The sequence below is a fragment of the Rhinopithecus roxellana genome, chromosome 5 (genome assembly GCF_007565055.1).
Source record: "Rhinopithecus roxellana isolate Shanxi Qingling chromosome 5, ASM756505v1, whole genome shotgun sequence".
Taxonomy (NCBI): domain Eukaryota; kingdom Metazoa; phylum Chordata; class Mammalia; order Primates; family Cercopithecidae; genus Rhinopithecus; species Rhinopithecus roxellana.
Genome location: NC_044553.1, coordinates 132,033,716 through 132,050,775, shown reverse-complemented (window position 1 = coordinate 132,050,775; position 17,060 = coordinate 132,033,716). Strand labels below are relative to the sequence as shown.

Below are 17,060 nucleotides of genomic sequence, written 5' to 3'. Positions count from 1 at the left end.
GGAAATAAAATGCGCGAAGAGAATAGGCCAATCGGAAAACGAACTTTGCCTCCTCGGGCGGGCTGCCCTGGAAGCCAATCAGACGTCAAAGCTACAAAGGGGTGGACCCTGGCTCCGCATAGCTAGAGCTGCAGCTGCGGCTGCCCCTATCGCTGTTACAGCCGCTGCTGCCTCTGTCCAGCTGAAATGACCGTGGAGAGGCCTGAGGGAACCCCCGGAGGCGCGGAGGGGAGCCGTCAGGTGAGGAGAGAAAGAGAAGGGAGGAAGCGGGACTGCCCCCGGGAAAGGAATCCTAGAGAGGAAACTGTTTGGCGTTGCCTTGGAAACAGACAGCCGGGGCGTGTCACGGAGGGGCGTGGGGTTAAAAATGAGCGTTTCGGGACCAGGAGGCGAATTCTGATTTGGAGACCGGAACCTCTCGGACTTCATACGAGGCTCCTTATAGGCAATGTCACATAAGTTTTCGCTTATCCTGTTAGTACTCTATGACCAATTGTCGTCCCTTTTTTGTAGAAGAGAAAACTGAGGCACACAAAGATTAACAAAATTGCCCCCCACATTTGACCGGGGTGGTGGCTCACTCCTGTAATCCCAACACTTTGGGAGGCCGAGGCGGGTGGATCACCTGAGGTCAGGAGTTCGAGACCAGCCTGGCCAACGTGGTGAAACCCCGTCTCTACTAAAAATTTAAAAAAAAAAAAAAAAAAAAAAAGGCAGGCGCGGTGGCTCACGCCTGTAATCCTAGCACTTTGGGAGGCCGAGGCAAGCGGATCACAAGGTCAAGAAATCGAGACCAGGCTGGTTTCCATGGCAAAACCCCCGTCTCTACTGAAAATACAAAAATTAGCTGGGCATGGTGGCGCACGCCTGTAGTCCCAGCTACTGGGAAGGTTGAGGCAGGAGAATCACTTGAACCCGGGAGGCGGAGCTTGCAGGGAGCTGAGATCGCACCACTGCACTCCAGCCTGGCGACAGAGCGAGACTCTGTCTCAAAAAAAAAAAAAAAAACCAGGTGTGGTGGCGCCTGCCTCCAGTGATCCACCAAGGCCTTCCAAAGTGCTAGGATTACCGTGAGCCAGTGCGCCTCGAGGACCCCAAATTCTTAAAGACAGAAAGTAGACTTGCGATTGCTTAGGGCTGGTGGGGCGGGGTGTGGATGGTTAGGGGAAATAGGGAGTGACTACTGAAGAGTATGGCGTTTATTTTAGGGGCGATGAAGGTGTTCTAAAATTGTGATGGTAGTTGCACAACTCTGTGTATATATCAAAACTACTGAATTGTACACTTTAAATAAGCGAATATATTGTATAGAAATTATATCTTAATAAAGTTGTCTTTAAAAAAAAAAAAAATGTGCCCAAGATCGCACACTCTTTGTAGCAGGGCCAGGGCTAGGGTGCATACATACCTCTGACTCTTACCCTGGATTTTAGTAAGGCTGGCTCCTCATCAATCGTCAATTCAAAGTTCCTCCACAATGAAAAATAAAAATCAGCCCAGGACTGAGAAAGTATAACTCAGACTGTCATAGGCATAGATAATGCCAATGGCAAGAGCATCAGGAAACAGTGTTTCAGGTCCATACTATAGGTGCAAAATTACTAACACTCCTTCCAAAGGATACTGCTTACTGATCAATTAGTTATCCACCCTACTTTATTCTTCTCACCTTTTGAATAAGAATTGCCTTTGGGCAGGGCCCAGTGGCTCACGCCTGTAATCCCAGCACTTTGGGAGGCCAAGGCAGGCGAATCATTTGGGCTCAGGAGTTGGAGACCAGCCTGGGCAACATGGTGAAACCCCGTCTCTACAAAAAATTTAAAAATTAGCCAGATGTGGTGGTGCGTGCTGTAGTCTCAGCTACTCGGGAGGCTGAGGTGGGAGGATCATCACGTGAGTTCAGGAGGTTCAGGCTGCAGTGAGGCATGATTGCACCACTGCACTCCAGAACCTGGGTGACAGAGCAAAATCCTGCCTAAAAAAAAAAAAAAAGCTCAATCATTCACTTACTAAATTGTCCCCACTTCATGACAACACCATTCCAGAATCAATCAGGGAAGCTGGCCAGCCCTATAAAAATCACACCTCCGACCCTAAGTTCCCTATGGTTTTCCATAGTGTCCTGCAGCAAGTTAATAAACCTAACTGATGTACCGATTACAAGTACATTCTTTTTTTTTTTTTTTTTTTTTTTTTTTTTTTTTTTTTTTTTTTTGAGGCGAAGTCTCGCTCTGTCGCCCGGACTGGAGTGCAGTGGCCGGATCTCAGCTCACTGCAAGCTCCGCCTCCCGGGTTTGCGCCATTCTCCCGCCTCAGCCTCCCGAGTAGCTGGGATTACAGGCGCCCGCCACCTCGCCCGGCTAGTTTTTTTTTTTTTTTTTGTATTTTTAGTAGAGACGGGGTTTCACTGTGTTAGTCAGGATGGTCTCGATCTCCTGACCTCGTGATCCGCCCGTCTCGGCCTCCCAAAGTGCTGGGATTACAGGCTTGAGCCACCGCGCCCGGCCAAGTACATTCTTAATAATCTTAATCTGATAGACTTTTATCAACCAAAAAGCTTTCCATAGGCAATCTTTTTTTTTTTTTGAGAGGGAGTCTCTGTCACCCAGGCTGGAGTGCAGTGGTACAATCTCGGCTCACTGCAAGCTCCGCCTCCCCGGTTCACGCCATTCTCCTGCCTCAGCCTCCAGAGTAGCAGGGACTACAGGCATCCGCCACCATACCCGGGTAATTTTTTGTATTTTTAGTAGAGATGGGGTGTCACTGTGTTAGCCAGGATGGTCTCGATCTCCTGACCTCTTGATCCGCCTGCCTTGGCCTCCCAAAGTGCTGGGATTACAGGCATGAGCCACAGTGCCCGGCCAGCACTCCATCTTTTTATAACCTCACAGTTGTTTATGGTTTTCATGGAATTTATTATCATCTTATATTGTCTGTCTTCTCTTACTACAGTGTAGGCTTCAAGGGAGTAAGGATCTTGTTTGTCTTGTTCTCAGCCAAATGCCCAGTGCACATCAGGGACCCAGTAAATATGGTATGAATGAATGGAGTACTGAAAAAGTTAATTGTGTGTCCTGCTTCTTAGGACATTGCTCTTCCAGCCAGACCATACTGTCTCTCTTGTTAATCATCCATTCCTTTTTTTTTTTTTGAGATGGAGCTTCGCTCTTGTTACCCATGCTGCAGTGCAGTGGTGCAATCTCATCTTACTGCCACCTCTGCCTCCCAGGTTCAAGCGATTCTCCTGGCTCAGCCTCCCCAGTAGCTGAGGTTACAGGCACCCACCACCACACCCAGCTAATTTTTATATTTTTGTAGAAATGGGGTTTCACCATGTTGGTCAAGCTGGTCTTGAACTCCTGACCTCAGGTGATCCACCTCCCTCGGCCTCCCAAAATACTGGGATTACAGGCATGAGCCACTGCTCCCAGCCATCATCCATTCCTTGACAGAGTGCAAATTAGCTAGAACATGAGGAAAGCAGAGGAGTAGAGACAAGGGAAGGGGGAGAAGGAAGATGAGCAAGAAGTAGGTAGAACCCAAGTAAGGCAGAGTGCGGCCATCATCATGGGCAGGATTCCTGGAGCGCAAGGGTCAGAATGCATGGTACAGGTGAGGGACTCTGTAAAAGCTTACTGCACTGTATGGCGTAGGGAACCAACTTCAGCTCTTCACTTCCTTCTCCATCCCTTCAATGAAGCGCACTTCATAGACCAAGTTGTGAAATGTCTTTAGAGCAAGAAACACATCTTATTTTAAAAAATTCCTCCCCAAGTATTGGGATTACAGGGATGAGCCAGCACACCTGGCAGACCCCAAATTCTCCCCAGTCCCTAATATACGGAGGCTTATTCAAAGTGAAATTAAGTTATGATTTGAATACCTTTGAAATTATTGTTTCACTCACAGCCTACTTCTATTCTATTTTAGATATTTTCCCCCAGATCCTCCCCAGACACAGAGGCAGGAGAGGAGCTGTCTGGGGATGGGCTGGTTTTGCCCAGGGCCAGCAAACTTGACGAGTTCCTCAGCCCAGAGGAGGAGATAGATTCTACTTCTGACTCAACTGGGAGCTTTTACCAGACCTTACACATACTGAAGCAGAAAGGCAGACCGTGTCTGTTGGAGTCTCTCTTTCAGTCTGACCCAGAGAGTGATGAAAACCTCTCTGAAGATGAGGAGGACCTGGAGAGTTTCTTCCGAGACAAGGGCAGGGGGAAGGTACAGGTCCAGTGCCCCCAGGCTCTCAGGTAAGGCACTGCAGCTCCACGGCCGCCTCACTCCACACCTCCACACAGGTCACATCGTGTCTCTGGGCTTCATCTTCCTCTGTAAAGCAAAGAGCACTTCTGCAAGTTGCCATTTACTGAGGCTGTAGCTCAGAATCAGCTTTTGGTTCCAAACAGGTGTTCCGATTCCTCCCCAGGAATCCTACATCACTTTGGGCAACACTTAATCCAGTGATGCACTGGAATTAATTAAAGGGAAGCCTTACCTCAGGTGCAGTGGCTCACACCTGCACTCCCAGCGCTTTGGGAGGCTAAGGCAGGCAGATCACTTGAGGTCAGGAATTGGAGGCCAGCCTGGCCAACATGGTGAAACCCCATCTCTACTAAAATTACAAAAATTAGCCACTTGTCGTGGTGTGTGCCTGTAATCCCAGCTACTCAGGAGGCTGACGCACGAGGATCCCTTGAGCCCAGGAGATGGAGGTTGCAGTGAGCTGAGATCATGCCACTGTACTCCAGCCTGGGTGACAGAGCAAGATTCTGACTCAACAAATAAAAATAAAATAAAAAATGGGCCTGGCATCATGGTTTACGCCTGTAATTCCAGCACTTTGGGAAGCTGAGGTGGGTGGATCATGAGGTCAGGAATTCAAGACCAGTCTGGCCAAAATGGTGAAACCCTGTCTCTACTAAAAATATTAAAAAATTAGCCAGGCATGGTGGCGGGTGCATGTAATCGCAGCTACTCGGGAGGCAGAGGCAGAGAATTGCTTGAACCTGGGAAGTGGAGGTTGCAGTGAGCCAAGATCACGCCCAGCTTGGGCAACAGTGCAAGACTCCATCTCAAAAAAAATAAAAAATAAAAAAATAAAAAAAAATACCGGGAAGCCTTTCCTAAATACACTTTCCCTGAGAATGACATCAAAGTACCTTTATCTTGGTCAAGTCTTAGAAAGTAAATATTTAATGAGATAAAGTGTACATTATCTCATTACCTTATCTCATTTAATATTTACTTTCTCCTCCAATAACCTGGTTAGTAGACATTAATTTTTGTCATTCTATGTAGAAGGAAATTGAGGTTTTAACAGAACCTTGCTCAAAGTTTGAAGCAAGATTTAAACCCAGGTCTGTCTGACTCTCAAGCTCTACTCTGCTCATTGTTTTCTCTCATATGAAATATTAGAGTGCACAGTGGCAGTTCTGGGATCAATTCTGAGAAGAGACTTTCCTTTAGGGCTGCCAGGATTGTCTGTGGGAAGGTCGTGGACATAGAGGCCTGTGGGGCTGTGGTGTTAGGCCAAGCAGCCAGCTGTGACAGTGGGAAGGGAGGACTGGGGAGGAGGTCTGGAGGGAGCAGGGCCTCCTGACTGCCCTGTCCTCCACACGTGGATCTGCTTTCTTCCCAGGTGTGGCTCCACAAGGCGCTGCAGCTCCCTGAGCAACCTTCCCTCCAACATTCCCAGGGCTCCCACCCAGCCACCCTCAGGCTCCCGGCCTCCCTCCCAGCACAGAAGTGTCGGCTCCTGGGCATCATCCATTACTGTTCCTCGGCCATTCCGCATGACACTGCGCGAGGCCCGGAAGAAGGCCGAGTGGCTGGGCTCACCTGCCTCCTTTGAGCAAGAGAGGCAGCGGGCCCAGAGGCAGGGCGAGGAAGAGGCTGAGTGCCACAGGCAGTTCCGGGCACAGCCTGTGCCTGCACATGTCTACCTGCCCCTCTACCAAGAGATCATGGAGCGCAGCGAGGCCCGAAGGCGGGCAGGGATTCAGAAGAGGAAGGAACTGCTCCTCTCTTCCTTGAAGCCCTTCAGCTTCCTGGAGAAGGAGGAGCAACTAAAGGAAGCTGCTCGACAGAGAGACTTGGCTGCCACAGCTGAAGCCAAGATCTCCAAGCAGAAGGCCACCAGAAGGATCCCCAAGTCCATTCTGGAGCCAGCCCTTGGGGAGAAACTCCAGGGTAAAGACATCCTTGCCACCTTGCTACCTCCTGCCTTGGGGTACCAATTCCACCGTAGGGATTTAGTCAGGGCCCAGGGGTTGGCGTGGCTTGGAGATTTGCTGCTTGGGTGGACCCACTAGAGGCTGCACGTTTCGTGCAGGCCATCGGGGAGGGTTAGGTCTGTCTACACAATAGGGGCCTGTATGGAGGAAGGACTGAAAGGTCCCACAGTGTCCCCAAGGCTCATCCTGTTGACAGCTGAGTGAATGCACATGAGGGCCTCTGCACCAGCAAGAGGTGCAGGAATAGAGAACCAGTGAGACACCTGAGGACCAGCTTGGGCTCATGCCACCACCAGCATACTGCCCTGAGATGCTCCTCCATGGCCCCTTCATCCTGGTGAGGTGGCATCAGTCACTGAAATTACCTGGGGGATGATTATTTATACATTTCAAAAAGTATAGCTCCAAATAAGGGGCTCAGACTTTATTCACTTTTCAGTAGCATGTGCCATGCTCCAGGCACTGTGCCATGGTGAACACACAGACATGGAGTTTGTAGACATGTGAGGACAACAGATAAAGACAAATACATACAAATGTGGTGAGTTAGTTACAAGGATTAAAGGGGGAAGCGTGGAAGCATATGTCAGAGGGACCTAACCTGGGAATTGGTGAAGGAAGGGAGCAGTTAGGGAAGGTCCCCTAAGAAAGTGGGTCCTGGGGCTGAACTAAAGGAGGGGCGAAGAGGGAGGAGAAGTGGAGCAGGCAGAATGTGGCATGGAGGGGAGAGAAAGTGGAGCATCTGCAAGGGCTGGAAAGGTAGAAGGCTGAGAGAAGAGGGAGTGGGAAGGAAGAGGCAGGCATGGGCTAGACATGAGGAGCTTTGCAAGCCACGCTAGCGAGTCTGGACTTCATCCCAAGGGCACAGGAGAGCCACTGAGGGATTGAGGCAGGGTGACCCATGATCAGAAATCTAGTTCAGAAGGATCCTTCTGATTGCTGTGTAGATAATCCAAGAGGGCAGCAAGACTGGAGGGCTGCTGAGCCAAGAGGAAGCTATTTCACAGTTCAATTGAGAAATTATGCAGCTGGTTGCAGGGATGAAGAAAAGAGGATGGACTGGAGAGAGGTTAAAGAGGAGGAAGTGACAACTTGTGACTGATGAGAGACACGGAGCAGTCAGTGATGTGGGCAAAGGGCCTGGGCAGCTGGGTGGATGGTGGGGCCTTTCTCTGAGATGGGGAAACATGGGAGAGGAGCAGGTGACTGGCGCACTTCCTCTGCTTCATCTCTAAAGAAGCAGTCATAGAAAGTGCTCAGTGAGTGTAGATGGTCGCTGCTTCTGCAGCCTGACTGGCACAGGCAGTGGTGTTCTGGATGACATTTATTAACAAGCTCTCCGGAAAAAAGCAAGCAAGCTGGTTTGTAATGTTTGTTATTTTCTGTGGCATAAATACTCGTATTAAGGCCACCTGCAAGCATCGCACAGGATGTTAACGTGTCAGAATTCCTGAAAAGTTCATAGTTGCCTCCAGTACACTTACAGCTAGCGTGTAAAGGAGGGAAGGTTCTCCAACCCTGTAGGTTTCATGCCTGGTCCTTTCTTACCCATCACCATCCTTTCTCCACAGAAGCTGAGCTCTTCAGGAAAATTCGCATCCAGATGAGAGCCCTGGACATGCTCCAGGTGGCCTCTTCCCCTATCACCTCCTCTAGTAACCGGGCTAACCCACAGCCCCGCACAGCCACCCGAACCCAGCAGGAAAAGCTTGGGTTTCTGCACACTAACTTTGGATTCCAGCCTCGGGTGAATCCTATGGTCCCTGACTATGAGGGCCTTTACAAGGCCTTCCAGAGAAAAGCAGCCAAAAGAAGAGAAACCCAAGAGGCCACTCGCAACAAGCCCTTCTTGCTGAGGACCTCCAACCTGCACCACCCTCAGCGGCCCTGCGATGCTGCCACCACTGGAGGGAGGCCGGTGAGAGCCCAGGAAGCTGTGGGAGGGTCAGGGCTAAGGCCTGAAATACAGGGTGGGGCCAGGTCTTTCTGGAAAGCACTTCTCAACAAGGTTTTCCTATCTTTTTTTTAAACACCAGCTCAGTTGTAAACAGATTCACTTTCCTATAAACTCCAGACCACAGCCCAGCCTGGGCAACATAGAGACCCCATCTTTTTTTTTTTTTTTTTTTTTTTTTTTTGAGACAGAGTCTCGCTCTGTGGCCCGGGCTGGAGTGCAGTGGCCGGATATCAGCTCACTGCAAGCTCCGCCTCCCGGGTTTACGCCATTCTCCTGCCTCAGCCTCCCGAGTAGCTGGGACTACAGGCGCCCGCCACCTCGCCCGGCTAGTTTTTTGTATTTTTTAGTAGAGACGGGGTTTCACCATGTTAGCCAGGATGGTTTTGATCTCCTGACCTCGTGATCCGCCCGTCTCGGCCTCCCAAAGTGCTGGGATTATAGGCTTGAGCCACCACGCCCGGCCGAGACCTCATCTCTTAAAAACAAAACAAAACAAAACAAAACAAACATTTGTCACACGCGGTGGCATGTACCTGTAGTTCAAGCTATTCAGGAGGCTGAGGTGGGAGGACCACTTGAGCCCAGGAATTTCTGGCTGCAGTGAGCCAAGATTACGCCACTGTACTCCAGCCTAGGCAACAGAGTGAGACCCCATCTCAAAACAACAACAAAAAAACAGGCCAGTCATGGTGGCTCACGCCTCTAATCCCGGCACTTTGAGAGGCTGAGGAGGGCAGATCATCTGCAGTCAGGAGTTTGAGACCAGCCTGGCCAACATGGCAAAACCCCGTCTCTAATTTTGATAAAAATACAAAAATTAGCTGGGTGTGGTGGCGGGCGCCTGTAATCCAAGCTACTCCAGAGGCTGAGGCAGGAGAATTGCTTGAACCTGGGAGGCGGAGGTTGCATTGAGCTGAGATTGTACCACCGCACTCCAGCCTGGGCAACAAGAGTGAAAGTTCATCTCAAAAACAGAACAAAACAAAAACAAACCATAGGGACACTTCTTGTCCTCCCTTGCTCTAGAAGGATTTCACAGAAATAAGTCCAAGCAGGCCTGAGAGGCAAGGAGTTGGGATCAGTTGTTGATGTCCCTATACCAATTCCAAGGAACTCTTGGTCATTTGACTAAAAACTTTAGGATTGATATCCAAGTCTTGGGTTGGTTACGAAACTTGAGATCTCATTATCCTTGCCTTATTCCCAGGAAAAAAAAAAAAGATTCTCATTTTCAGTCCTTCAGTTAAATTGAATCCTAGTAAAGATAGAAAACGGCTGGGCGTGGTGGTTCACACCTGTAATCCCAGCACTTTGGGAGGCCGAGGCGGGTGGATCACCTGAGGTCAGGAATTCAAGACCAGCCTGACCAACATGGTGAAACCCTGTCTCTACTAAAACTGCAAAAATTTAGCTGGGCATGGTGGCTCACAAACTGTATAGTCCCAGCTACGTGGGAGGCTGAAGCAAGAGAACTGCTTGAACCAGGCAGGTGGAGGTTGCAGTGAGCCTCAATTGCGCCACTGCACTCTAGCCTGGGCAAAAGAGCGAGACGAGACTCTGTCTCAAAAAAAAAAAAAAAAAAAGATAGAAACTAATCACACATGCTGTCCCACCAATACCAGCCTTTGTTTCTTCTAGGATTCCCCACAGCCACCAGCTCCACCCCTGCCAAGGAGTCGTTCTCTGAGTGGCCTTGCTTGCCTCTCTGCCAACACTCTCCCTGTGCACATCACAGATGCCTCCAGGAAGAGGGAATCTGCAGTCAGGTGAGTGGTCAGGCTGCACAAGACCCATGCTCTGATTCTGGCCCCAAATGCTGGAAACCTCTCTACTGAGGGACCTCCTTTCCTGTTATCAGAGACACCTCAAGGGGTCAAAGGGAATTTTCTGATCAGGACAGGAACAATTGCGGTTCTCCACACCTGGGGCTTGGAGAACAGCTAGCCATCATTCAGCACATATTCACAGTGGGCTTATTCTGTGCCAGGCACAGTGTTAAGGCTAGAGATCTTAGAGAACCTACAGTTTATTGTCTAGTCTGAAATAGAGAAAAGCAAAGAAGCAATGGCCGTATTTTTTGAGTAGTGCAATGATGGGGGGTAGAGGGGACTGTGAGGGCACTGGGCAGCCTGGAGCAGGAGGGTCTTGTCTTGTGGAATAGATGTCTAAAGTGAAACCTGAAACCTGAAGAACAAGGAAGAGTTGGCCAGACAAAGCCTGGAGAGAAGGAAGGTTCCAGACAGAACATGGATAAAAGCCCATGGATGAGAAGAAGGGAGTAACAAGGAACAAGAATTCAGAGAAGCATGCTAGCAGGTGGCTGAAGTTGCCACAAAGATGAGACATCCATTGCATAGATTTGAGATTCTCTGAGATTCATCTTGGGAAGATGTCAGAGTCCTTTGGGCAGCAAGAGCCTGCTTATTTTTAACTCTTCAACTCACCTGACTCTGTTACGATGTTGTTCTCATTGAGCCAGCCCCCAGCAAGGGTTCTTCCACCAGACTTCGGAGCTGAAGTAGGCAGGAGAGGTCATGGTGTAATGAGCAGCTTAGGCCAGGGAGAAGACTAATGTCTTACTGCCTTCCCATGGGGCATGTAGGGGAGTACTCAGAATCTACTTGGATCCTTAAGCCCCACAGCATGGATTGTAGAAAAGTACTTACAGTCCAAGGGATACTCCTTTCTTCTTCAGACTTCAGTTAGACCTACTAAATCAGGGCTAATTGCTCAGTATCCTGAGGGCCCAAGAACCCAGGCCTCATGAACAAAGAGGCTGGCCCACCTATGGAGGACATCCACAACTGCTTTCCAGCCACAGGGAATCTGACATATGAGCAGATTAAATTTGCATGTCCTTCCCAGTCTGTCCATTTGAATGTAAACATCCAAATAGAAGAGTCTTGATTGATTTTCCTTTTGGAAGAATTCAGCATATTACCTTTTAGATAACTGAACAAACTAAGTGCTACAAGTTGAAACCAAATAGTTTGCACTGAAGGAGGCTCATTTCCAGTTCTCTCTGAATATGCAGATTTGTATTCCCAAAGGACCATGAACCCAGATACCTTCCAGCCCACTGTTTACAGCAGAGTGGTCAAGGCCAGAGGCTTGGGAGCCAAAGATCCTGGTCCAATAGAGGCTTTTCCACTGGCATGCTGGGTAGCTTTGAGCAAGTGGCTTACCTCCTTTGAGCCTCAATCACCTCCCCTATAAAAAGGGGATTTAGTATTTATCTCATACAGCAGTTAGGAGGACTACGTGAAATGTAATGGTACTTGATTCCTAATAGGGAACTCAGTAAATGGCAGCTATTAGTATTATTTTGGATCAATAGGTGAAGACCTATTGAGTGTTGGGCTATTTAAGTAAGGATATATATATATTTTTTCGAGATGGAGTCTTGCTCTGTTGCCCAGGCTGGAGTGCAGTGGCGCAATCTCAGCTCACTGCAACCTCTGCCTCCTGGGTTCAGTGATTCTCCTGCCTCAGCCTCCCATGTAGCTGGGATTACAGGCATGTGCCACTACGCCCAGCTAATTTTTTCTGTAGTTTTGGTAGAGATGGGGTTTCACCTTGTTGGCCAGGCTGGTCTCGAACTCCTGACCTCGTGATCAGCCCACTTCAGCCTCCCAAAGTGCTGAGATTACAGGCGTGAGCCACCACGCCTGGCCTAAGTAAGGGTATTTTAACTGACATTTCTCCAGTTCAGTAAATGCACTTCTCGGGTAGGAAGTCACTATGTCCCTAGTGCTGGAAAGGCTTCATCTGCCAGTGCATTTAATCCTAGAATTTTATTATTTTTTAAAATGCCAGTTGAGGTAAATTACATGCCACATTCACTGAAAACACCAACTTACTTTCCAGAAAAGGTTACTAAGATTGCTTTTATTTTATTTTATTTTATTTATTTATTATTTATTTTTTGAGACGGAGTCTCTCACTGTCGCCCAGGCTGGAGTGCGGTGGCGTGATCTCAGCTCACTGCAACCTCCACCTCCTAGGTTCACGCCATTCTCCAGCCTCAGCCTCCCAAGTAGCTGGGACTACAGGCACACGCCACCACACCCAGCTAATATTTTGTATTTTTAGTAGAGACGGGGTTTCACAGTATTAGCCAGATGGTCTCAATCTCCTGACCTCGTGATCTGCCCGCCTCGGCCTCCCAAAGTGCTGGGATTACAGGCGTGAGCCACCACACCCGGCTATTTTAATTTTTTTTTTTTTTTTTTTTGAGATGGAATCTTGCTCTGTTGCCCAGGCTGGAGTGCAGTGGTACGATCTTGGCTCATTGCAACCTCTGCCTCCTGAGTTCAAGCAATTCTCCTGCCTCAGCCTCCTAAGTAGTTGGGATTACAGGTGCACACCACCACACCCAGCTAATTTTTGTATTTTTAGTGGAGTTGAGGTTTCACCATGTTGGCCAGGCTGGTCTTGGACTCCTGACCTCAGGTGATCCAGCTGCCTTGGCCTCCCAAAGTGCTGGAACTACAAGCATGAGCCACCACGCATGGCCTGAGATTGCTTTTCAGTATGCCCAGGTTGGTAATCTATACTCTCTTTCTGCCTCCTCCCTTTAGAAGTGCACTTGAAAAAAAGAACAAAGCAGATGAGAGTATTCAGTGGCTGGAGATACACAAAAAGAAGTCTCAAGCAATGTCCAAATCTGTGACCTTGCGTGCAAAAGCCATGGATCCCCATAAAAGCCTGGAGGAAGTGTTCAAAGCAAAACTGAAAGAAAACCGGTCAGTATCCCCTATGTGTCAAAAGGGGTGCTTGCCTTGGGATCCAACAGACCACTGGCCTGTTGCCAGAAAATGCAAAATGGAGTTACTGGGGTAGGTAGGCTCCTGTAATCACAGCGGCGGGGTCATGATTTTCCAAGTCAGATAGGAATTTACAATGTACATGAGAGTTACACTGCTTAACTGGAAATGAAGGGTATTCGGGATTAGAAACGATGTAATTTTTTTTTTTTTTTTTTTTTTTTGAGACAGATCTGGCTCTGTCGCCCAGGCTGGAGTGCGGTGGCGCGATCTCCACTCACTGCAAGCTCCGCCCCCCCAGTTCACCCCATTCTCCTACCTCAGCCTCCCGTGTAGCTGGGACTACAGGCGCCCGCCACCGCGCCCGGCTAATTTTTCTTTTTTTTGTATTTTTAGTAGAGATGGGGTTTCACCATGTTAGCCAGGATGGTCTCGATCTCCTGACCTCGTGATCTGCCCGTCTTGGCCTCCCAAAGTGCTGGGATTACAGGCGTGAGCCACCGCGCCTGGCCTAGAAACGATGTAATTCTAAAAATCTTGCTAATTCCAGGAACAATGACCGTAAAAGAGCGAAAGAATATAAGAAAGAACTGGAAGAAATGAAGAAGCGAATACAAACAAGGCCGTATCTCTTTGAACAAGTTGCCAAGGTAAAACTAAGCCATCATTTGTTTTCTTTCTGCCTTAGATAAAAAGGCTCTGAGAAATTAGGAAACAATTTTAATATGTGGGTATTAAAAATTTCCTTGAGGCCCAGAAATTCTGATTTCATTACTACCTTCTTTTCCCAAAATAAATAGTATAGTAGAGAATGCTGCTTGTGTTGATTTCATCCAAGAGTGGACTCCAAAGGCATTGGTAAAGGGATATTTCACTTCCTAGAACTTTCACTGTAGTCTAGCATTCAGAGTTCATCAAACCCCAGAGACACAGGGACCATTTGGCTCTTTCTGCGCTCTGGAGCCACTGTTCACAGTGCTGGAAAGGTCTCTCTCTTCTGCCTGTGCTGCTGGCCCTGGGCCTCCCCAGTCTCTAGAGCTATGGCACATTTATAAGTCTCCAAGGATTAGGATGCCCACAAACACCCCACTGGCTTTTTCTAGACTAAGTGGCTTTCAGGCTGGAAGCCTGAAATTTTTTTTTCTTCTTTTATTTTGTATGCGTGTGTGTGTGTGTATGTGTGTTCCTTGTGGAGCAGGGCTAACCCATAGGCGGTGTACCTAAAGTATCCTGGAAGACTATCATTTTAAGATATTCTCTATAGACTTTTAGGGACATTGGACTCAGCTGAGATCTCCATAAGGATGTAAGGATGCCCTGGTTCTGCTGCATTAGGCTCTGTGGATCCCTTTCCTCTCCAGTTTCAGACAAGTTGGGGCTCCCTAGTGACGTAGTTCCAATGGTGGGGCATTAGCTCCATCTTATAGTTAGTCTAGGCATTTGCTGGCTCCACTTCCTCCTCCCGCCGTAAATCTTTCTCCTCTCACACACACAAGCACACATGGTCTTGGATTTACTTAGCAACCTGCATTGTTCAAAATCTCTCATGCTTCTTTATGTTAATGTTAAGCAGGCTCACTTCAGATCTCAACAGGTCTTTCATCTGTCTAGGAAAAATACAAAGTACTCTATGATGTTTTTCTTGGAATACTTAAACAAAAAATAATAATCTTCTGGTCCACATGCAGACCATCTGTCCTTCCATTAAGAGTCTTGGTGTAGCTTATTTTTTATTTTAGTGCTCCTGATAATGCTTTGTTGCTTTAAAATCTTAGGTTTTTAGTCCATCCTTTTAAATCTGGGTCTCATTTGTCTCCCAAAAGTCTAAGTCATTGCTTTTCAAAATTTTGGCTCCTAAATCAACAGTTTGGCATCTCTGGGGAGTGTCAGAAATACACAATTACGGTCCTCATCTGACACCTACCAAATGTGAAATCTGCATTTTAACAAGACCTCAGGTGATTTATACCCACATTAAAGCTCGAAAACAAGGGGTAAATAATTTTCATGCAAATCCGTGCCCCATAATAAGGGTGGTGGTGGTAGTGGCAGTATTGTAAGAATACTGATTAAGTACTTTAGAATTGTCTGGTAATTCATAAGATAGCTACAACAGATTAATTTCCATCCCACAGGATCTAGCCAAGAAAGAAGCAGAACAATGCTATCTAGACACCCTGAAGCAGGCTGGGCTGGAGGAAGACTTTGTGAGAAACAAGGGTCAAGGCACTGGGGCTGTTCAAGAGAAGGAGACCAAAGTCAAGGATTTTCCCAGGTAACCTGAGATGTTGCTGTCATTCTGCAGCTTTCTAAATTGTCATACCCAGTAATACCACTGGGAGGAAACTTTAGAATAGCCACTGGTATTTTGAGATCATAATCCTATATTTATATAATATTAATAAGTAATCCAGAGATCTCCCTCCAAGTAACACGTTTGAATTTAGACAGTGGTGTAGTTGTGAATAAAATCTGACAAATTATGTTTCGTTTTCTTCCATTTTGAAACAGATCATTTTCCAATTCCAGTTCCAATTCCATGAGCCGAAACTATTTCTACTTTATTTTTGAAGAAAAATCATGTATATTTTGACTTCTTATGAAACTATAAAACTGTTTTTCTAGCATTCCTTAAAGGTAGCTCATTAGTATCACCTTCTCCATAACCCATTTTGATATTGAGTCAAAGGACGAAAATAGTATCTATCTCCACTACTCTCAATTGTTTTGTATCTTAGAGCCTAGCAGCCCCTACCCTAATTCCTATCTGTTTTATACCCCTAGAAATTTTCCTTTACATCCCATATAAAATAGTAATAATGTTGATACTTTTTTTTTTTGAGACGGAGCCTTGCTCTGTCGCCAGGTTGGAGGGAAGGGGTGCAATCTCGATTCATTGCAACCTCCGCCTCCCAGGTTCAAGCAATTCTCCTGCTTCAGCCTCCCGAGTAGGTGGGACTACAGGTGCCCACCACCACACCCAATTATTTTTTGTATTTTTAGTAGAGATGGGGTTTCACCTTGTTGGGCAGGATGGTCTTGATCTCTTGACCTCGTGATTCGCCTGCCTCAGCCTCCCAAAGTGCTGGGAGAGACCATTCTTAAACCTTACACAGTGCTTTAAGATTTTCTTTTTTCAGACCGGGGACGGTGGCTCACACCTGTAATCCCAGCACTTTGGGAGGCTGAAGTGGATGGATTGCTTGAGCCCAGGAGTTTGGGACCAGCCTGGACAACATGGCAACCCCCATCTCTACAAAAAGTAAAAAGAAAAAAAAAATTAGCTGGGTGCAGTGGTACGTGCCTATAACCCCAACTTCTTGGGAAGTGGAGGTGGGAGGGTTGCTTGAGCTGGGCTGTCCACGCTGCAGTGGGCCGAGATCATGCCACTGCACTCCAGTCTGGGTGAGAGTGAGACCCTGTCTGAAAAAAATTTTTTTTTGTTTTTGTTTTTTGTGTTTTAATTTCTTCTGCAGGTTCCAAGAAACTACAAAATTCAGCATCAGAGATCCAGAGCAGGGTTTAGAAGGATCTCTAGAACAGCCTGCAAGTCCCAGGAAAGTACTAGAGGAGCTATCTCATCAATCACCAGAAAATCTCCTATCACTTGCTTAATCACTACACTTAAAATCTGCTTTTGAAAAATATTAAGCAGCTAACTTGGGTTTGAGTCAAGGCAGGAAAAACTTGGGTTTAGAGCCATGGCTACTGCTAGAAGATGGGGCAATGAGAGTAGCAGGTTAATAGGCCGGGCGCAGTGGCTCACGCCTGTCATCCCAGCACGCTGGGAGGCTGAGGCTGGCAGATCATCTGAGGTCAGGAGTTTGAGACCAGCCCAGCCAACATGGCAAAACTCTGTCTCTACTAAAAATACAGCTGGGCGTGATGACACGTGCCTGTATTCCTAGCTACTTGGGAGGTTGAGGCAAGAGAATCACTTGAACCCAAGAGGCAGAGGTTGTAATGAGCTGAGATCATGCCACTGCACTCCAGCCTGGGCAGCAGAGCAAGACTGTCTCAAAAAAAAAAAAAAAAAAAAAAAAAAAAAAAAAAAAAAAAAAAAGTAGCAGATAACAGGTAATGTTTGAAGGAAATCAAAATGGG

General features: G+C 47.5%; 1 protein-coding gene across 1 annotated transcript; it reads left to right on the top strand.

Annotated features, from left to right (window-relative positions):
• The first annotated feature begins 6 nt into the window (after nucleotides 1–6).
• Nucleotides 7–16,827, top strand: FAM161B (FAM161 centrosomal protein B). Its single transcript, XM_010382619.2, has 9 exons — nucleotides 7–240; nucleotides 3,931–4,250; nucleotides 5,639–6,189; nucleotides 7,805–8,151; nucleotides 9,829–9,956; nucleotides 12,771–12,935; nucleotides 13,507–13,606; nucleotides 15,092–15,231; nucleotides 16,433–16,827. Exons 1-9 carry the CDS (start codon nucleotides 187–189, stop codon nucleotides 16,569–16,571), a joined length of 1,944 nt encoding a protein of 647 aa, XP_010380921.2. The 5' UTR covers nucleotides 7–186; the 3' UTR covers nucleotides 16,572–16,827.
• Nucleotides 16,828–17,060: the final 233 nt, after the last annotated feature.